Source organism: Leptidea sinapis, chromosome 37 (genome assembly GCF_905404315.1).
Source record: "Leptidea sinapis chromosome 37, ilLepSina1.1, whole genome shotgun sequence".
Lineage (NCBI taxonomy): Eukaryota > Metazoa > Arthropoda > Insecta > Lepidoptera > Pieridae > Leptidea > Leptidea sinapis.
In genome coordinates this window covers 7,820,571-7,844,089 of record NC_066301.1, presented here as the reverse complement: position 1 = coordinate 7,844,089, position 23,519 = coordinate 7,820,571, and the positions used below count along the sequence as shown (strand labels likewise).

The following is a 23,519-nucleotide window of genomic DNA, read 5'->3' as shown; positions in this document are numbered from 1 at the left end:
AGCACACTGATTCCAAAAATTACAATAATTATTACTAGAATTAGATTAATTAATAAGATTGTATAAACATACGCAATAAACATAAGTTAGAATGGTTGAATGATAAATATGACAACATTCATTACTAAATTATTAAATACGATTTTTTACGTAAGAATACAAAAAAAAATTACTCACATTAAACCGGGATTGGAATGCATATTTTGAGTATAATTTTTTCTATAAGGATAGGAGATTTAAATGCACCTGAAGCGATATTGACCAGGTACGTAAGATCAGCAATCTCACGTCTATGAACTAGCCGAACGAAGATGATAGCATAGGAACTTTAAGAATTAATGCATTACTAACTACAGTTACTTTAATATTAAGCTTAAGAGTTATGCATAAAGCTATTAGCTAAGTAAGAAGATGCGATAGTAAAAAGCAAAGAACCATCACCTAAGGATACCATATCTCATAGCCCATCCAGAAGGCGCTGGCGAAAAGCTGCTAAAGTAGTCGTTGGACACATACAGAGGCCTGGCGGTGGTAGCGGCTGGCGGTGAGGAGACATCATCCTTCACCTCAAACGCCATCTGGTCGGTGAGGTGAGCGATTATCTGCATTGCGACTGGCAGGTAGGACTCCGATAGTTCCACCTTTTGCTTAGCGGACTGTACCTGAAAAGTTAATTAATATACAAAGTGTAACAAATTCAAATATTTTTATTCCAAATAGGATGTCACTTATTGAAAGTAAAAAACTATCACCCATTTCAAAAAGAATGCCTCAGACTTGAGAAGAATGGGCGCAACAAACTCAGCGAGCTTTTTTTTGCATCAAAAAGATGTTTACAAAGTAATAATGTACAATTAAACTTATTACTTAATAACCTGAGGGCGATCGCTCCATTCCCAATCTGTGGAATCATTAAGAAAGTAATTTATGCTAAAGTACCCACTCCCATTTCAAAATGAATGCCTCAGACCTGAGAAGAATGGGCGCAACAAACTCAGCGGGCTTTTTTTCATCAAATAGATGTTTACAAAGTAATATTGTACAATTAAAATTATTACTTATTAGCCTGAGGGCGGTCGCTCCATTCCCAAATTGTGTAATCATTAAGAAAGTAATTTATGCTGCCTTTATCACACAAACGTTTTTTAACAATTCTTTTGATTATCGTAATACTTTTGTTTTGAACATTTTCTGGGATCTTGTTGTAAAAGCATATACATCGCCCCACAAAAGACTTGCTAACTCGAAATTCCTTAATTCATAAATTTTCTATATGAGAAATAGTGACAATACGAACGAGACGTTAGGGTAAGTTATACGCTGTGTCCACTGCAATGCAGTGCCGTTCAGAATTGTTGATTGAACCCAAAATCATCAGCAGCATCGTAATTGCACTCGTAACATTGAGACATAAGATGTTTTTTTTATGAAAATAAGTGTCGAGATGAGTAGGACGTTCAGCAGATGGTAGTTGATACGCCCTGCCTATTAAAATGCAATGCCGCTCAGGATTTTTGAAAAACAATAAAAATTCTGAGCGGCACTTCAACTGCGCTCGTCACCTTGAGACATTAGATGTTAAGTCTCATTTGCCCAGTAATTTTACTAGCTACGGCGCCCTGCAGACCGAAACACAGTAACGCTTACACATTACTGCTTCACGGCAGAAATAGGCGCCGTTGTGGTACCCATAATCTAGCTGGCATCCAGTGCAAAGGAACCTCCCACTGGTGACTGGTTATGCTCATTTTGGATTATCGTATAGCATCAACTGTTCATTTCATGTGACATTTCTTACTCTATGTGTCAGTTAGAACATGGGGCACCCATTTTAAGGCTGCCCACGCACTCTCCAAACAACGGCGTCTATTTCTGCCGTGAAGCAGTAATGTGTAAACATTACTGTGTTTCGGTCTGAAGGGCGCGGTAACTAGTGAAATTACTGGCCATATGAGACTTAACATCTTATGTCTCAAGGTCACGAGCGCAATTGTAGTGCCACCCAGAATTTTTAGGCTTTTCAAGAATCCTGAGCGGCACTGCACTGTAATGGGCAGGGCGTATCAATAACCATCAGCTGAACATCCTGCTCGTCTCGTCCCGTATATTCACAAAAAACATCGCAATGTCTAACTCCAAGTCAAACGCCGCAATGCCTCAAAAGCGAAATGTAACATATAAAACTCTCTGAGACAGCCCTTTGACAACATAAGACCTACACGGCTCAAGAAACTGTTTTAAATCTTTAGAACTCGGATTTAGAAACCAACCGATATCCACTGTACTAACCAGACCTGACTCTAACCGACTACGTTTTTTCTTTTAAATAAATTCTACCACAAGAGCATAAATGACCTTCCCGAGGGGTTGCAGTAATGGCTATGTCATAGTAAAGGCTAATATTTTGATTAAAAATTATAATTTACCATACAATAAAAAATGTTTGAATTTTTCTGTCCTAAACGGCAATTATTATTAACCCCTAACGGCCGTATAAATAAAATTGGCATAAAGTTATAACCAAGCATAAACTAAGATCTTGTAAAATGTTTACAAATAGGTATTTTGCTTACGAATGGTTTGTTCGGACGTATAACGTTTCCCGCGTTTATTTCCAGAGCAGCTTGTCATTCCGAAAACTTCAGAATTATCATTGTAATGACAGTGCTGTCAACGATATTGTAAACATTTTGCATATTCTTTGTTTATCAACAGTTATAACTTTATACCAAGTTTATTTGTAAGACCGTTACTAATTTAAGAACACATAAAGATATTATATATCGACATAGAGAAATAAGTGTGATCATATAAAATAAAAAACTAAATCGGCCTGTAGCTCTTGCATTGATTCAAGGCTTAAGATTACTATTAGAAAATCAATACAAACTTTAACTTGGAAGCACACTAGATTTGTAAAGTGCAACAGTTTCAGTGCTTTGGCAAGTTTCCTGAGAGGTTTCATGAAAACGGGAACAAAAGAGAAACTAGTTGCAAATCTGAATGTTGCTAGATCGATACAATACAGTTTGAAAGTGAAAATGTTCATGAATATTTTAACGCCATTGTGCGCCCCCATTTTGTTGGTAGTTGTACTGAGAGGTTACACAAGCCAGTTAGAGCGCCGGTTGCGTTACTACAAAACTTTTTCTACGCCTTCCAGTTATGGTTTGAGTTATACGCCTTCACCATGTATGTTTTCGTTAACAATTTATTATATCTAACTTATCAATTGGCAAGACGGTGTAAATAAAGCTGGAGTTCTTCGCCGTGAACATACGGTATGGAGGCTCTATTGAGGAATGGACTAAGAAGATGGTGCGACCACACCAAATGATGGTGGATTCAATGGATGCCTGCGTCTACTAAAGTGTGTATTCCACTCAAAGCATTGCAGTGGCAAACATAGTTCTAGTAGCCAATATTTCACTACAAATGTGTTCTCAAATGCAAGTTGCATTTAAGAACCAGTATGTAGTATACATATGGATAAGTGAAAGAGGGTCATAATCGATTTTGATTTGGAAAATCAAAAAAGACGTAAAGGCGAACATTGTTTGAGGGTGCTAGCCTTTCGGAGTTAGATCTATAGCATCCGTCCTAAGCCCTCATGATACACGCATAATAGCACTGACCAGGCCATGTCCTAGGCCAGAAACACATAGCACGGGTTGCCATCGTCTGATAGGACGCAAAGGAGTTTCTATTATTATTATAAATTGATTCTATTTTTATATAAAATTATCAACAGTGGAAATGACTGCCCCGATTTTCTCTCGCTAATTAATGTATCCGCTCCCTTGAGACTCCCGAGAATCAACAGACACGGTACATTTATAACAAATACTGCGAAGTCTAACCAAGGTCACTTTGACACTCTTAATAGAATTGTTCGCACATACAATAGCCTTCCGAAAGTTGATCGAGGTAAAGACATTTTTAAAAAGTTCTCTGAGTTTAGGAATAAACTTCGGAAATTGCTATGTTACTAGACAGGAATATAATTTGCGTATATACGTAATATTTTAGTTCTACCGTTAGTAAAATTAGTTTTGTTTATTTTAATTATTTTCACTTTACTTTATAGGTGCTAATTATATTGTATTTATAAGTATTAGTTCTCATGTATCTTAGTATTATTCTTATTTCTTAGTATTTGACACAAGTTTTATACTTGTATGTAATCATATGTAAGAGTTTTGGTATTTGATAATTAGTATCAGTTTGAAACTAGCATATTAAACTTTAGAATCATAAATAAAACAACACTAAGAAATTATTTAGAGTTTCGTTACGAAACAAAATCTGGATGTGGATAAGGTACCTACTACCATCACGAAAATACTGAGACCTTGTTTTTCACGGCTTTTCATTACGCATAAATTAGAAAATTTTAAACATTAAATAATAAATATACTGGCTTTTATGTAACAGCTGAGTTATTGAAAGTACCATTTCTATGCCTTATTTGTACAGTATACGCACCTATTTTATTCAAAAGGAAAGACAATATTACTTTTAATAACACATATTATAAAATAATTAAAATTTTAAAACAACATTATAAATGAACTTTTAACGGCGATATGATCAGTGGTTTAGGCGTGATGATTAAGCCTCAAACAAAGACCATTTTCATTACATATATATGGAAAGCCAAAAGTAAGAAAAATCGGGTGCTCTACCGTGCGAGTAAATAAACTCGACGTCAGCTCATTGTTTACGAATGTTTTGTGACATTTTTGTACTGTTTACAAACTGCTTGTGTTATTGATACATGTGGCTTTTACTGAGGGTGACTTTTCATAGTATCTAATGTTATTGTGTTACAGAAAATCAAATAATATTATATAAAAAACCAGTGGGACCTTATACTGAAATAATGAAGCTGGTATTATTTAATTTGTAATATTATTTATAATAGTTATTTCGCTATATTTGACTAACGAAATAATGGTAGTGCTCACGGTTACTAATTCAAATATTTTTATTCAAAATGGTATATAAAATCACTTATTGAATGTCAAAACCTACCACCCATTCCAAAAGGTTTGCCTCATACCTGAGAGGAACGGGCGCAACAACCTCAGCGTACATTAAAATTTATTATAAAATAGCCTGTGGGCAGTCGCTCTATTCTCATTCAGTGGTATCATTAAGAAAGTCATTTATGTTATAGTAACCTTTACCACACAAAAGTATTTGATGTGAAACATCTATAGCCGCACGTAAAACCGATTTCTGGCGTGCCGTGGCGACGCGTCGCCTTGTCACAGTAATACCGTCCTCAGAGGCAACATCGAATATAACTATTACCGAAGTCACTGATTAAACGAATTAAGTAATCACGATTTGAAATAAATTCGTAAATTTTTGTATTTAATGAAAATAAATGTTTATTCAATAAATAGTCATCGTTATCTGGAAAAAAATCATAATATTTTATTTTATCATTATGACATATTTAGTTCCTATCACAATATGTTCTTTTCTGCATATTACTTTTACAAAATAATGTCGATGTTTCACATTTTTTTTTAACAATTCTTTTGAATTTCGTAATACATTTGTATTGACCATTATCTAGGATTTTGTTGTAAAAGCATATACAACGACCCACAAAAGACGGTACTAACTTGACTTTGCAGAGTAGTAGGCATTATAAGTTTATGTTTGTTCCTGATGTTAACATTATGGTTATGACAGTTTCTAGTACATCCTCTTATGTGCCTATGTACATACATACAAAACATTGTCTGGTTTATTTATATGAACATCTTGTAACGACCTCATACTGTGGACGTTTATTGATTTAAATATTATTATATTGAAATGATAAAATCTAGACATTAATATTCACGAGTGTCAGTTTTAACCCAAATGAATAAATTATTACGAACTTCGAGTTTCGTCTATACACTGCCAAATCAATCATCCAACTTAGTTTCTCGGAAAAGCGATCTACTATAGCAGAGACTAGATATATAATAGCTTAGGCAACAAAACAATTTTGTAGTAAGAAATATCTTAAGGATTTTATTAATGAAAAGGTCATAACTATTACCTTGGGATTCGCTTCCCTCTCGGTTGATGCTAAACCTTTATGATTCATACATCTTAAGTCACTTTTCTAATATAAAATTACTAGCCGAACCCGCCGACTTTACTGGGCGAATTTTAAAAGGAAGGAACATTGGAATTCGAAAAATAAGTAGCCATAAGCCATGTAGAATAAATTTCGCATCGAATGGTGGTAGTTTCACGTCGATACGATCAGTGGTTTAGGGTTGAAAGAGCCTCAAACAATGACCATTTTCATTATATAAGAACAACATGATTTTATCATTTCTCTAAACAAATCTAGTGATTTGATCAAATGCCAGGTTGGTGAAATTGCAATGAGTGACGCAAATAAAAAAACTTTGGATTTAAAAGCGAGTGAAGCGAGCTTCGGACTTGAGTCATACCCCGACCCGGGCAGGTTAGGTGGAATTAGGGGTTTTTTTTTAATAATATGGGCCCCGCAAAGCGTTGCTTCTCCTTGGCCTTTAGAGAAACTTTTATCTAATTTGAGGTTGGGTTTTTTTTTTCTTTTCATGGGAGTGGGGGAGTGAGCCAGGGGACAGAGAACATCTCCCTACGTCCCACTCTCACCCCCTCCACCTGCGACATGATACTAAATTCAAATTATGTCTAAAGTCTAAAGAAAATACTTTTTGTCAACTAACTAAATCACTTGATTTGCTTAGAGAAATGATAAAATTGTGTTTTTATTTTAACACCTTCCGAGATTTGACCAAATCACTGTTTTTATCATATCCCTGCGCCATATATATAGACTAGCCGTTCCCGCCTGCTTCGCTGGGCGAATTTTAAAAGGAAATAAATTAAATTTTATTCATCTTATTACAAATACAATAAAAAAATAAGTAGCCATAAACCATCTAGGAAGAATTTCGGATCGAATGGTGGTTGTTTTATTCTACGATACGTGGTTTAGGCTTGAAAGAGCCTCAAACAAAGACCATTTTCATTATACATATAGAAATTGGGATTTACATACGCCAAGATTTACAAACATTTTTTTTTACGTAAAAGGATAAAAACGTTTATGTGGTAAAGGTAACTATAACATAAATGGCTTCTTAATGATTCCATAGATTGAGAATGGAGCGATCGCCGACGGGTTAGTATAAATTGTAAATTTTACTGTAGATAACGCTATTTTATTAAAAAAAAATAAGAAACTATGAGTTCCTTGCGCGCGTTTCCTCGGGTCTGTGGCATGAATATACGAAGGGGTGATAGTTTTTGGTGTTCAATAAATAATTTGATACAATATTTTGAATTTATTGGATAAGTAAGCGTACTGACAATAGGTGATCACTAAATTAATTCATTTGTGTTTTAGGCCTCTTAAGAAAGAAGATACATTTTTTGAAGATACAGTATCGTCTTGAACACATTGCGCAAGGAAACTAATTTTTATGTTTTCAGTTCGGTCGTTGAGTTTAAGAACACCAAATGTACACAAAAAGCGCAGGTTAGAATCCTGAATCATCTATAACTTTAAGCATTCCGCTCTCAATTTACCAAATATTTTACAGTCAAATGGTATTAATCACCGCCACGGAAAGCGTCCTAAAAGAAATACTCTCGTAGCTTGAGCTCGGGTAAGGGCGCTGGTGTTGAACACAACTTGCGTCGACACTCTGGCTCCTTCTCTTGTCCAAGTTACTTCATTTGATGCTTGGGCAACTGCTTCGTCTGCCAAAGACAGCAAACGTCGTCTTACGTGAGCCGCTTAGTCGTCGAGACACTTGGCCCGTGGAGAATATAGAAAGAACTATATACATGACTCAATAAGGCTACTGGAAACCCAAGCGCTGGGAGCTATTTCGGTCAACCTCTCAGCCTAGCTATCCAACGCGGAAATGCTGCCAGTATTCCAAGTAAACTTCCGCGTAACGAAAGTTTTAATTTAATGAAATTATAGTATTGTAAAAATAGTTTTAAGATTTGTTTTGTTTGAATAATTGTTATATTTAAGCATTAATGTAAGTTTGGATACGTAATACAGTTATCAGTGGCTGGCTCCTTTGCGCAGGATTGATTGAAGTTCGAACCACAATGGCGCCCTATGCTGTTTATTTATTAGCATTATTGTGTTAATCATAAACCGGCCCGCCCTTGGCTACGCTCCAGAGATAGCTTCTTACACTCAGTGTAGCCCCTCAACCAGTCCGCTAAAAGTACACGATTTGGTATGTGGAAGTCACGGCTAAGTACCTGAAAGATACAACCTCAGCTGGCCTATCTGGAAGTCGCTCAACTGCCTCAGAGCAGGAGTGGGGAAATCTAGGACAATCTTAGCGAGGTGGGTTTCATCTCTGGACATGATACGGGGTGCATCTGCGGTCCCCGATAACCAGCACGAACGACGAGCTACACGAGGCTACCGACCGAGCTATCACGGTTATGGCATTTTGGGCTGCCCGTATTTGAGGTGACTGATTCGTGTCGACTCGATAAGAAGAAGATTATTGTGTTTCAGTATGAAGGGCGCCGTAGCTATTGAAATTACTGGGCTAGTGATACTAAACATCTTTCGGTGACGGGCGTCAACGGAATGCTGCTCAGAATATTGGGTTCAATCAAGAATCCCAGTGAATCTTCATTGTAATTGGCGTTCCATCGTTTCAGGGCGTATTACTTTCTTATGCGTGAACGTCTTCCCCGTTTTGTCACTTTTTCTTATAAAAAAATTTAAGTAGAGTTTATGACTACGTAATTAAGTATCTCACCAAGACATATTGCGCTGATTGCAGTACCGATATTAAGAAAAGCGTGCGTAGAAACATTGTTGGAAACCTGAAATCATAAATAGAATCCCTGTTAATATTTGTACAAATCATATAATTACAATACACTAGCGTATACACAAATGAAGCGTGCAAGAACAAGAACATCTTTCACACTTTGGAATATATAAAATTACACCAGTGGGAGGCTCCTTTACACAGGATGCCGGCTAGATTGTGGGTACCACAACGGCGCCTATTGCTTCCATGGACCAGTAATGTATAAAAATTATTGTGTTTCAGTTTGAAGGGCGCCGTAGGTAGTGAAATCACTGGGCTAATGAGCCTTAATATCTTGTCTCAAAGTGCCGCTAGGACTTTTTGGATTTTTCAAGAATCCTGAGCGGCACTCGATTGTAATGGGTAGGGAATATCAGCTGCTCGTCTAGTCCGTTATTTCCATCAAAAAAATATACATTTTATCATTTACCACCGCATGGAAAAATCTTCCACCACCGGACATTACGTCAAATGCGAAATTCCACCCACATCATGTTGATGTCTGGCATTCTTGTAGAATCCCTACGTTTCGCGTGAAACTTATTTCCTCGTATCCAATTTGTGGAATCAATTATCAGCTGCAGCTTTCCCGATACAATTTAGGGACCTTTGAACTTAAAGGCCAATAACGCATTGCTTGTTCCCTGGTGTTACGGATGTCCATGGGCTGCATCACAATTTTCCATCACATGAGCTTCTTGCTTAACCCTTTTTATATTTAAAAAAAAAAAACGGTTGAGCTCAGTGAAAAGAAGTGAAAAGAATGTCAGTGGAACATTTTTTAATCTACATTTACAGCCTCATTGTTATACAAATCATTCTAAATACATATATTTCATGACTTACAAGGCTAGGAAGCCGCAATTAAGCTGCAAAAAATTCAATTCGCACCTTAATTATGTTGATTTTATTGTCGGTCTGTTATAAGCTTCAGCGTTGATAAATTGCCTACGCGAGTACAGCTACGTCGAGTCTTTTCGTTCCGGCGTACGTCGGTCCGCTGACGCGCTACGGCGATAATACACATCCAATCAAGTTTGCTGTCAGCTGAGCAATAAACGCAACATTGTCAGCGCGTATGGGTACGCGCTCGACCCACCTCTCGGTCGGTTGATCACTAAGGGTGGATTTAGTGCTCGATCGACGGCCATGTTAAACTTATTGTTCAGCTGACAGCAAACTTGATTGCGCGTGTACAATTGCGAAGAAAAATTAATCCATTTTAAACCTCTTTAGTATGTGCGTACTTTTTACGCAAACGAGTACGGAATAAAAGACGGAGAAGATATCATGTTCACCCAATTATTTATATTAAACTAGCTGACCCAGCAAACGCTGTATTGCCGATATTAAAATCGCGATACAAAAGTAACTGTTGATCGTAGATGGGTGAAAATTTGAAGTTGTATGTATTTTTTAATGCTGACTCATAATAAAACCAATTTTAAAAAAAATATCAAAAATAATTAAAAAAAAATTCGCGTGGACCACCCTTAACATTTAGGGAGATGAAAAATGATGATGTCCGATTCTCAGACCTACGAAATTGCCAGAACACGATTTTTGATTATTATTTTACGCAAGCGTGAACGGTCGATTGTGCGGTTAGCGTCCCACTCAACCCAATTATATTATATCGCCATCCCGCGTCAGCGTACCGACGAGTTCAACCGACGATTCTCGTCAGCTCGACGTAGCTGCACGCGCGTAGCAACTCATCTGCACTGGACTATATGCGCTCATATGTTGTCATTGATATAGCTACGCTTGACCGACGCACATACATAGATTTTAATGTTTTAGACGGCCAAAATTATTTTAGTTCTAAGTACAATTTAAATAAAGAAAATGTATATATTTATAAAAAAATACAAACATTTATCAGACGACGTCAGCGCTCACCATCGGTCGAGAACTAAATGCAGCCTAACTCCAGCTTTAAGAAAATGACAAATTGTTTGGTTTTAAATTTTTATATCCTCAAAAATTTTGTCGACTAAAAGTCACTGTAGCTATGTCAGTCAAACGTACCTTATGAAAACAAAATAAAAAATGAAATGAAAGTGATTATTGTCTTTAGGCCACGTTCAGATGACAAGTGCTCAACGCTCGTTGAATGCGCGTTGAATTTTTGTATAGTGTTCACATGGTAAACGTTTGTCAGGCGTTAAATGCAGGCCGCTCTGTTTTAGTTTCTCCTCCGATTCATTGCTGACATTAGTTGGTGCTGGCGATGGAGTGTGTGTTAATGGCGATGGAGGGTGTGTTACTGGCGATGAAGACCCCATTGCTGTAGTATAAAAATTATTTGCTAAATTATTTGGCACACTAGATTGCTGCGATCATAATCATGATATTGAAAGCCTTCAATAGAAGCTTGATCACGGTGCTCTATTACAAATAATTTCCTTCCAAAATACGTCTATCCGCGTCAAAAGCGGCGATCAACTGAACGGAACGGTTAGAATGTGTACGGCCTGAATAAAATGTATGTAGATGTAAGCGCGCGTTATCAAAACGCGCGTTGAGCGCTTGTCATCTGAACGTGGTCTTAGAGCCCTTTGTATACAGAACGCAAAGACAAACCTATAGCTATACATTGCTCAAAATAAGAATTTACGATGAAATAAAAAAGATCCAAGCATTTCAAAGGTAATGCCGATTTTCCTCGTCGTTAATTTTATAGTTCGTCGTAAAGTGAACTGTAATAAATTTGAGACATGCAAATTGGTGTCGATATCATTGCTAAATTAAGAGATTGATTTACATTTTACTTTGAATACATATTGTTACTTTGTAAGCTGCAATTTGTAAACAATGTGTAAACATTACTGTGTTTCGGTCTGAAGGGCGCCGTAGCTAGTGAAATCACTAATGAGACTTAACATCTTGTCTGTGTGTCTCGTGTATGCAATTCTAGTGCCGCTTTTTGGGTTTTTCAAAAATCTGGGCAATTTATTGCACAGAAAAAGTGCATCAGATCAATCTGTGGTATTCAGCCTGACGTTTCATGCAAGCCCTTTTTCAAGTCACTGAAATTATTGACACTGCCCGATCTATACATTTATGGCAAAATTTGTAAAAGAAAATCACAGTGTGCTATACCTACAGCAAATGCATATGACCCACAATACCAGAATACTTAGGAAATCTGATAGGTTAGTGACTAGAGTCGTTCCACATAGCACTTTATTTCAGAAAATTTGCTTCTGGATGGGCATGAAAATTTTCAATAAGATCCCTGATTCAATTAAGTTGTTACCTTTTTCAAGATTTAATAAAGTATCCTTACATAGTTGGCTTCTTCAAAACACATTTTATTCAATAGAAGAGTTTTTTGACCACAAAGAGTAAAGGATTTTGACATTGCATTGTAAGTGGATTATTCTTATCTTGACTTTAATATTTTTTTTGTATTATATAAAATTATAATTTTGTGTTATATAAAATAAATTAATTTATATTGTCATAAAAATTTTGCCCAAGACCAAGTTTGCATACTTTTGGTAATGGCTAAATAGGAGATACTTTAAGCTATTGTAAGACCAAATTTGTACCACCCTATTTAATAGCAAATAAATGAATATATGAATAAAGGCGTATCAATTATAACCAGCTGAACATCCAGCTCGTCTCGTCCCTTATTTTCATAAAAAAGAGAAAAAAATAATATAAAATGTACTTAATATAATATGAAGAGCTCAATTACTGAATTGAGTTAGCAAGGCGCATTCAAGCAGACAGCATATTTTTACCCCAAATATCAAATGTCAATATAATATACAATCTTTGATATTAATAATACAAAATGCTTTTCATAGAATTAATACACTTTTAAATTAATAACTGAACAAGCTGCCCGGACAGACTTCGTTCTATCAAAAGTTAAAAGTAAACAATAAATAATAATAATGTAATTTCCGAGTGATCCCGTAATTTATATCTCAACAATAAACAACAATTACATAGTTAAATCAGTTTCGTAGACTGCAATATCTTATAAAATTGATGATACTCATTCTAACGCTTTCTTGGCCGGTACCGCCGCAACCGCTATGTCCCTGCATTTTAAATCTGTAATATCTTCGAAAATATTCATTTATATTACAAGCTGTAAAGGACCATATTGATCTATATTAATGGATAATGTATTTAATGTACTTAATTGGATAAGGATTAATGCTCTATTGCTTAAAATCGGTAAGTATAATAAGTCATTATTGCTCGTAAAAAGTAAAGTATAAAAATCATCGTATCAGGTGATGAGTCCTGGATATACACGTACGAACCCGAAACAAAAAACCAGTCACGAGTTTGGGTGTTCGAAAATGAGTTAAAGCCAACAAAAATTGTTCGTTCACGGAGTGTTGCAAAAAAAATTGGTGGCACGATTGTCTCCAAAACCGGCCATGTTACGACTATTCCTTTTGAGGGACAAAGAACGGTTAATGCAGAATGGTATGCTAGCATTTGTTTGCCACAGGTCGTTTCTGAACTTCGTAAAGAGAACTGCAACCGCCGCATCATCCTCCATCACGACAATGCGAGTTCTCACACCGCGCACAGAACAAAAGTGTTTTTAGAGCAAGAAAACATAGAATTATTAGACCATCCGCCACACAGTCCCGACTTAAGCCCTAATGATTTCTATACTTTCCCTAAAATAAAGAATAAATTGAGTGGTTAGAGATTTTCATCACCTGTAGAAGCTGTGGACGCCTACAAAACGGCCATTTTGGAGATCCCAACTTCCGAATGGAATGGTTGCTTCAATGATTGGTTCCATCGTATGGAAAAATGGTGTCAAATTTCGCGGAGAATACTTCGAAAAGCAATAAATACATTTTTAAATAGTAATGTTGTCTCACTTCCTTGATTCCCGATACTTTTAGTGCAGCCCTCGTACTTTGTTCAACTCTCAGATTGTGGCTTCATCTAGAATATCTCTAATATCTCTAATCTTGCATTCGATTGTGTAATATTTAGTAATATCTACAGGATCTACTCAAGTCTATATACAGGATATAGATAAGTATATCTACAGGATCTACTCAATCGAAGGGTTAGCTCAGTTGGAAGCTCCCACGGAACGCGAGAAGTCGTGGTTTCGAATCCCGCATCGTTCACAAAATTTTGTTTTCAAATTTTATTTGTGTATTTATCCTAGAAGTGAGGTATTTTACTTTAAAAAAACATAACAAATACAGTATGTATTTTAAATTGTAAATGTAGGTAGTATTTGTATACCGTGGTCACTGTCCGTGCTGCGAAACATGGTGCCCACATACTGGTTCAAAAACTTCTTCTTCACACACTGTGGTATTTAGAACGTGAAGATTTTACATATGGCTATAAGATGGTCAAATTGAAATTGGCTCGTAGCACGACTGTAAGAGATGGACAAAAAGGCTACGATTGGGATCGGTCCAAAGGGTAACCCGTTTTAGAGGTAAAACGCTTAAGAGATAACAAATCAGGTTTAAGCTTAAATTTAAAATATAAATATTTATAAATTACGAATTGTATCTGCACGTTAAGTCTTTCTAAAATTAAATCCATATCAGTTAAAACATTTATTGTAATCGCATCCAATAAATACAAATTTATTAACTAAAACAGGTCGACCTGGCAACACAAGCAGCACCCGCTTACAAGTTGACGCATGGACCAGCCATCGTTCAATATAATTTTATTTATATATTTTCAAATAACTTAAGATATTATTATAATAATGCGCAGATAAATATGAGATAGACGTGAAGAAATGAAAATAAAACGGATCTATTAATCGGATATTTAGAGGAAACATTAGCAGCAAATTTTCCAAAGGATTTTACTCTGCTAAAGTTAAAACAATCAACTTAAATAAAACAGTCATATTATGTAAATCTTAACTTGTTCATACTTTAATAGCGGTTTAATTATAAACACCTAATGCGGTCAAGAAAAGACAATACCACCTAAAAAACCGACTAAGAAACCTCCATGAATGTTCAAAGTCTAAAAATCAGTATCCATTTCTCCAGCTCATGGCCACTATTGGCTTACATTCCTAAAACAAACTACGATGAATGAGATTTTTATGCCGCATTGCTGGCAAAACTATGTGAAGTGGTGTCCTGTTTTTGATGCATCTGTCTTTAACATAATCATATTTAAGATGATATAGGAAAAACAATATTACTAAAACTAAAAGTGTCTTAATTCTGAGTTCTGTTTTTGTCAGTTAATGGGTTCTTGCAGTAAACCGACGCTATGTATCTTGTGAACTAATTAATTTAGGTTAATAGAGTGAAGGGCCCGGATGAATGTGAGGATTGCATCTTAATAAGGTAGTACATTACATTTCTACTGTCTGGTGAGATTAGATATAACAGTACTGTTGTTGAGGGCCAGCTAACGGTACTTCCAGGATCTGAGATTCTGTGTTAATGCCTCCTTACTTCCTTTCCTTACCGAGGCTTTACGAGCTTAATGGATCGCGTTAATTGGCATTTCATGCTACCATTTTAATTGATTAGATTTACAAGGTGCGTATGTAAATAATAGTCGATAAACGAGCTTATTATCTTCACTTCATATAGATAGACAGACATTAAAAGACAGGAATTAATGTTAACAGAAATCTTCATATTACGACCGAATAGTTCAAAGTAAAAATCAAATCTCTCTCTCTAGTCGTTCGCTCGTGACTGAGGAGGTCATCAACAAGTGGTCCACTTGGAGTGAACTATTTGTTTCCATCGGCTTCTATCCATCGCGGCCCTGACAACGGAGCTAAACCTCGGAGAACTGGAGTCTTTTATTTGGTCGGTACATCTGGTAGGAGCTCGGCCCCGGGCTCGCCTTGCCATTCCAAAATCAAATAATTAAATAATAAATTGTCTCAGTGAGTCTTACATCTTTTTGTCGTTTGGTGTCGAGACACTTGGCTCCAAGGCGCGGAAAATATACAAAGTACTACCTTCTCGTTTCAATCGGCTACTAGCAACCTAAACGCTGGCAGCTATTTCGATCAACGGAACAGCCTAGCTATAAAACGTAGAAATGCTGCCAGTATTCTTGGTACACTTCCCCGTAATGATAGTTTTAATTTAATGAAGTCATAGTAATGTAAATATAGTTATAAGATTTGTTTTGTTTGATTAAATAAGCTTTAAGCATTAAGCTTAAACTAAGCGCTCTTCAATCGTCACTATATTTCTTTTAAATTACTGAATCTACCATTTATATATGTTCGGTACTAGTAGAGCTCGCGAGAAGAACATACAAGAAACTCAACAGTCGCTCTTCCAAATAATTACAGTATTTTACAATGGCTGTAATATACATAACAAATTAGTTTGTAAAGTTCTGCATCCAATATAATGTTCAAAGGGTTTCGAGTATCAAATATTTCATAAAATTTTATTACTTATAAAGATGGATAAATATAAATTATCGTATATTGGATGCATCAACCTTTAGAGCTTGGAAGATCGTAAGGATGCTTCGTGAACATGATGGTCGTGATTACTGTCATAGTTAGTAATCTCATCCAACAAATACAAATTTATCAACTATATAAAGGTCGACCTGACACCACAAGCAGCACCCGCTCACGAGTTGACGCATGGACCAGTCATCGTTCAATATAATTTTATTTATATATTTTGAAATAACTTGAGATAATATAATAATAATGCGCAGATATATGTGTGATAGTTATGATGAGATGGAAAAAACGCTTATTACCAGTGGGAGGCTCCTTTACACAGGTGCAGTAATGTTTACACATTACTGCTTACTGCCTATAGTGTCTATTTATTTACTTATTTATGTCCCTCAGACTTTATGGGTTTTTCAAGAATCCTGAGCGGTACTGCATTGTAATGTGCCGGGCGTATCAACTACCATCAACATCTTGCTCGTCTCGACCCTTTTTGTCATAAATAAGGGAAATTACATCGCATCCCTTTTTTCATTTTTGTTTATAAATAATCCGTTAACATCAAAGTTATAGGACACACATAGCCATCTATAATATTTTACATTATTTATGGAAAGAGGAGGACAAACGATAGTACAGGTCACCTGGTGTTAAGTGATCACCGCCACCCACATTCTCTTGCAACACCAGAGGAATCACAGGAGCGTTGCGGGCCGGTAAGGAAAGTGTACGCGCTTTTTTTGAAGGTATCCATGTCGTATCGTCCAAGAAAACTGCACAAGGAAGCTCATTCCACAGCTTTGTAGTACGTGGAAGAAAGCTCCTTGAAAAGCGTACTGTGGAGGACCGCCACACATCCAGATGGTGGGAATGATATCCTAATTTGTGGCGTGTCGTGCGAAGGTGGAAATCGGCGGCAGAAATCAGGTGAAACAGCTCTTCGGAACACTTCCCGTGATAAATGCAGTGGGAGGCACACAATAAAGCGACGTCTCTACGCGACACCAAGTGATCGTATTGCACGCGGTCAACTGAATCAAGCTGATACTGGTGTGTGCTAGACGAGAGATGTCAGCAATACTCCATATGTGGCCGGACCTGCACTTTGTAGAGCGCTAGAATGTGGGCCGGCTTGAAGTATTGCCGTGCTCTATTTACGACGCCCAGTTTCTTCGAAGCCAATTTAGCTTTGCCCTGCAGATGACTACGGAATTGGCAATCGCTCGATATTTCGAGACCCAGTATTCCGATACTATGTGAGGCTTTAAGGGAAGTGTTGTCAAAGAGTGGTGATACGACGAATGGGGTTTTTTAGTGGTAAACACGGAAACTTGAGTAATCTGGGGGTTAAATTGGACAAGCAATTCAATTTGCCCCATTCGGCGACCTTCTCGAGAGAGGACTCGACTTACTTTGATACTGGGGTGAAAGGCTATATATAAGCACACTGCTAATGTAAGGGTATAAGCCCGCATGGCTATGCCTGTAATTTTGAATGTAATAATACCCTTAAAGTAAAGACTCCATCTTTATGACTCTATAACAGAGAAATCACAGTTTTAAATTACAAAAATACTGATGGGCTGTGCAGGTAGGAACCTCCCTGCGGTGTTTGGTCAGGTCGGACCTTTGAGGTCACTCAACCTAAAATTAATTCTACACCCAAATAAATATATGTTATATAGCTAAACGATAATAAAAGGGAGTGATTTATATTTGGTCAGCCAATTATTTAAGCTAACCCATTAACATTTAAGATGGCAATATTGTGCTATAAATTTATATTTAGTGACGTAAATATCAAGCCAGTTTTTATTTTAGTTAGTTCTGTATCTCGTATTTATTATAAACTCATATTTACACAAAGACCTGCAAAAAATATTTTACTGAATTATATGTACATTAATAATTATTCTGTGTACTTTTTTATAAATAGGAACTCGAAATATTTTACGAGAAAACGGGAAGTCTTAAAGAATTTTGACAGATTAATATTCGATATGGACATAAAAAAGAATTTTGAATATGTCACTTTCTGCTTTGTCAATAACTTAATTTTAAAGAGGTTAAGTATCTACTTCTATTAATTTTTACATTTCAATTGGATGTAGTAGGTACCCATCACCTATTTTCCAGCTGTATGTATATAAAAAAATATTGATCAATGAGTGGTTTTTGGGTTGGATGGTGAGTTTATCGGTTACTTATTTTTTTAATTTTCATATATATTTTTATTTTCTTTCATTTCTGTCGCGTCTAAACGTTTTAATAAAAAGCTGTGAACGCGTCGAACTTATAGCCTCTATTTTCAGCAACGCACGCACACTAGTGACTGACGTATCGCGAGTGTAAGACATAGCTGTAAGCACACTAAAGTAATAAACTTGGCCTGTTATAATCCGTTGCCTACCAGCTAGAGGCTAAATCTAGACGTATAAATTCTCTAAGATTATAAATTATTAAATGACTATGGAACGATATGCCGCCACCTATTAAAGATAAAAAAAATTGTTCTCTTTTAAAAACAAACTGAAATCTTTTCTATTAGAGAAACAAAAGTGTTCAGAGGTATGAAAATAATAATAATAATCAGAAAATAAACAGCTTCAATAAAAAAATCTACCCTATTTAATATTATAAAAATATTAAAACTTTTAAATCAATCCCATTAGAAATCAATATTTTTAGTTACTTCTGTTTTTGTACTATTTTTAGACGGTCACTTTTAAGACCTTTAAGAGATCCCGCAAACTGCAGACTTGATCGGCCAATAGTTTGGTTGGTTTCTTAATCAGTTTGAAGATGTATGAGAGTGCGCACATTATAACGATTCGGTATTGGCCGACAAAAAAGTTTGATGGGCTACACGATTGCCTTCAAACTGAACCGTCAGCAAACTATCGGCCGACTGTTAAATCAGTACAGCGCTCTTCTAGGCGCGCACACCACCGATTGTTTAGTCGGCCAGACTCATCAATAGCCGATTTAAAACTAATAGTGAATCGTCCCTAAAACTGTCGGCCGATAGTTGTCTAGTGTGCGCACTCATCACAGATCCAACTGTTTAGTCGGGCCAGTGTGCGCACTTAACAGCCGAATTAAACCAAACTATCGGCCGATCGAAAGTCTGCAGTTTGCAGGGTCTCTAACAAAAGTCTGTTGTCTACGGTGCTGTCAACAGGTCGACTTGGTAGGTCCCTACCGAAAATCAGTATTGGAATTGGGGTGATCCTTATTTCAATTCCAAAAATGCTGAGGTGGTGTCCTTATCATGACATCCTATTTTAATTTATTAACTTTACTATGTATATAACAAGTTTTGTGTTGTCGTTAATAAATGCATACTTTACTTTACTCCAGAAGTAGTTAGGAATACTGTGTATAATGGTCCCACGCCAGTGCAACTAACACTGAGTTAGCACCATTTGGGGACAATCGTTGTCGCATTTTACCTATTTTTTTAAAGAAAAACTATAGCATCTTTAATTGGCTTTGTATGTTAAGGCGAATAGTAAGCAGAAAACACGCAAACATGGTGTTTTTAGACAAGTTTTGTGGTGAAAGTATAGCATTTCAAGCTATGAATACTACTTAATCCTGTTACACATATCCTTAAGTCTTATTTGTAGCTTGCTAATGCTTGCTGTTGGTTATAGTTAACACTCCAGAGCCTTTTTGAACTACCACATTTCTTTGAATTAAAACAAGTTTATTGGCGTGGCGTGACGCATTTTCTTGGTATTTCTCTCAGAAAAGTTATTCTTATAGCTTGTACTGTTTTGTGTAGGTTCATTTATTCAGATTAGTAGGGAATAACGAGGATTGTAAGCATATAAAATGAACACGCATGATAAACACGCAAGAATTTTGAAAATATTGGCTTTGTTACATAGATGGCGGGCCGGCAGCCGTGAACTCATATCGCTCAAGGACGCTGGCATTTAGTGTCGCCTTAACGAGTAACGTACCTGGAGAAATCCTTGCTTGACTTCACATGTAATGGAACTCATATTTATAATTACATTCTTTATTTCTTTTCACACTGTCTTGTATTGACAACGCCTTAGATATTCTATTCTTCTTTATGTTTATGTTTGCCTGGTATTTCCTCAAAAGAAATATTTGGCAAATCTAACAGTGGACGACATATTTCGCTAATAATAAAACTATACATACAAAACCAGATCTAACGGCGCACTTTAGACAACAACACTCAATAAAAGCTTACAAAATGTCACATCTATAAAATGTATCTATCACCTGACCTGTATAAAAAATACCACTGGAGGCTGTGCCATATGTTTGACAGCAAATTTTTTGTGCCTATTTGAAGCGCCACTCGCGAACTTCCAGAGAACTAATTTTGACGTATAATATAAATGGCTGCGAAGGAACGTAGAATACTGTGAGGTATTTTTGCATTTTGAATTAATTTTGTTCTTTTTCTGTGTTATTTATACTTCAAGAATCAATGTAATAAATGGTACAATTTTTTTTGTAAATACTTTCCCACCACCTATCGATGGTTGCTGAAGTTGTCATCACTAGTTTTAGTACCGCAGACTCTCACTACATGGCCAACAGCGCCAGAATGGCGAATATCAAACAGGCACAAAAGCACTTTGACAGCTATCTATACAAAATAATATTTAAATCAAAGAGCACTTCAATTTCTGTAGGTGCGGAGTTGAATCGCATCAAAGTGGCCTACATAGATAACAGCTTCGTCGTTATTGGAGATAAATCAATCACTCAGGATTAGTGGATGTCACAAAGAACTTGGGACCCCATTGCAAGAAGGGAGCTTCACCTACAATTTATTGCCCTGATTATCGCAGGTGGATAACTTATAACTCCATGGTATTAATTCAGTATTGGGAAACCTATTCATATTTTTTTATGACATTAAGGAACGAGACTATCCGCTGAAGATTTTTGAAAAATACAAAAATGTATGGCACTACAATTACGCTCGTCCCCTTGAGACATAATATGATGTCTTGTTTGCCCAGTAATTTTACTAGCTACGGCACCCTTCTAATCGAAACACAATAATGTTTAGACATTACTGCTTCACGGCACAAAAAGGCACCCATGTGGTACCCATAATCTAGCCGGCATCCTGTGCAAAGGAGCCTCCCACTGGTATGGAATCGTCCTGTGTATAAGTTTTATAAAGTGTATGGAATATTGATCAATGTCAATTTTAAGCAAGATCTCAGGCAGCAATACCAGAAATCCGCAACAGCATCTATCGCAGTACATCCAGGATAGAAAGATTTTGGTAGAGACTATTGCTGATGGTGCTCAAAGAGTAGCGGACGCCTGAAATCTGAAGGAGATATACAAATACAGACACTGACGGGGAAACAAAGTTCAAGGAGAAAGAAAACCTTTAAAGACTAGGGAAGGCCAACTTATTGTGACTTCAGAAAGGAAGCTGCAACGCTGGCAAAAGCACTATGATGTTATCTTCCCCGATGGCCCCGCTAACAACATCACGCCAACAGATAGTTCGACCTCACGAACTCTTGACATTGACTGTTCTCCTCCGACTAGTGATAAAGTGTTGCACACCATCCGCACACTTAATAATGACAAAGCCCCAAGAGCTAGTCTCATCACCGCGGAAATGCTTAAGTGGATCATGGTATCAACAAGATACTAAAAAATTATTATCTGTACTATCTGAAAAGAACATGTCGATCTAAGAGATGAAACGCGTAATCGATGTTATGTTCTATATACCTACAGAATCATTTATCAGCAGGCCCAAATATAGATATACTGTTCTGTACATGTTTCCTCTGCTTATCGTTTTTTAAGTTGTAAATCTATTAGAATGTAATATCTTATTTCTTTGAATTGTTTTATAAGTTTATTTTTAGCCAATTAAAGATTTACTCTAAACTAACTCTTTGCAGTAATTATAATGTCACAGGTAAATCTATTGAGTTTTAGTATTAGTAGTATTTATTTATATATATAAGGGTAACCAACGGACGTCCCATTACTAAGATTTTATTAGTCCATCTATGTGTTTGTCGATACGTTGCATCTCATTTAGCACAATTATCGCTATAAAACTAGGTGCATACTACAGTTGACTACCTACCAAAAATTAAAAAAATCAGTGTTTAGTTACAAATTGGAATTTTTACATTTGATCGCTTTTTAAATTTACATTTAATATAAATATATTATTTACTCATTGAATAATACCCATTCTGTGATTGTTTTCGTCCCATAATTATTGAAATTGACATTGAGTTAAGCTTCTCGTTTTCAGAAAATATACATTTGCAAATTGCCAATACTGTTTATTGAAATATCCATCCCAACTTAATACCTCGCTTACGCTCAATCGTTTATAATAAGAGCGAAATGTAAAAATATTTGAAACAATATTGGTATTATGAGAATATTAGTAAACCACTAAGATCATACAAATGACTTATCAAGCTTTTGCCTGGTGATACAGCCATAATTATCTAAAGAAAAATAATTATACATTTCCAGTTGACAATTCTTTCTTAGTTTTATTCATTCCGGGTTTTACCTTGGTTGTGAGTTCAAGTAGTCCTATCATCCACGTAGACAAAAAATTTCATAAAAATGTTCGTAAAATGAAATCTACTGGGCCAAACTATGTAAATTTTGTATGGGACCAAATGGCATCTATTCCGCATCGAACTATGGAAGAATTACGTAAATTGGATCATAAATCTCAGAGTAATCGGTTTACATACATAAAAAAAATACCGATCGAATTGAGAACCTCCTCCTTTTTGAAGTCGGTCAAAAATAGTCTTATTGCATGGAGTCAAAAACTAAGTAAGAGTATGTCGATAATGTTAACAAATTATTGCTTTTAAACGTAACTTACCCGAATATTATTCCGTTAGATAAACACAGAGATGCCGCCGTAGCGTCGTGGAGGACGTGTGACATCAGCGCGCGACGCGGCACTGCGCCGGCGCAGCATCGCGCCGCGCCCGCACAGGGATACTGACCCCACGCCTTAACACAACAATCTGTATAGAGCTGTTCGAGTCGTTATATCTACAGGCTCCTATAGACCTTGACTTAACTAAGACACATGTCTTAAATTTCCTACTGCTTGCGTTATTCTTCTGTTATACTTACATTAGCTGACCCGACAGACGCTGTTCTATTGCTGTGATATTGTATTTCTGTAAACAGCTTTATAATTGCCAATTTTTTAAATT

At 36.3% G+C, this 23,519-nt stretch overlaps 1 protein-coding gene across 2 annotated transcripts in view; it reads right to left on the bottom strand.

Moving 5' to 3' along the window:
• LOC126975767 (uncharacterized) overlaps nt 1-23,281 on the bottom strand; it is a 32,320-nt gene extending 9,039 nt beyond the window's left edge. The window contains exons 1-3 of one of the 2 annotated variants that reach the window (XM_050823801.1): nt 23,177-23,281; nt 8,805-8,871; nt 517-662 (exon numbers count right to left, since the gene is read on the bottom strand). In XM_050823801.1, the coding sequence (XP_050679758.1) occupies nt 517-662; nt 8,805-8,871; nt 23,177-23,241 (278 nt within the window). In that variant the 5' untranslated portion in view covers nt 23,242-23,281. The remainder of the gene's footprint in view (nt 1-516; nt 663-8,804; nt 8,872-23,176) is intronic. The other variant, XM_050823802.1, reaches the window with a different exon arrangement.
• Between the last annotated feature and the right edge of the window lie 238 nt (nt 23,282-23,519).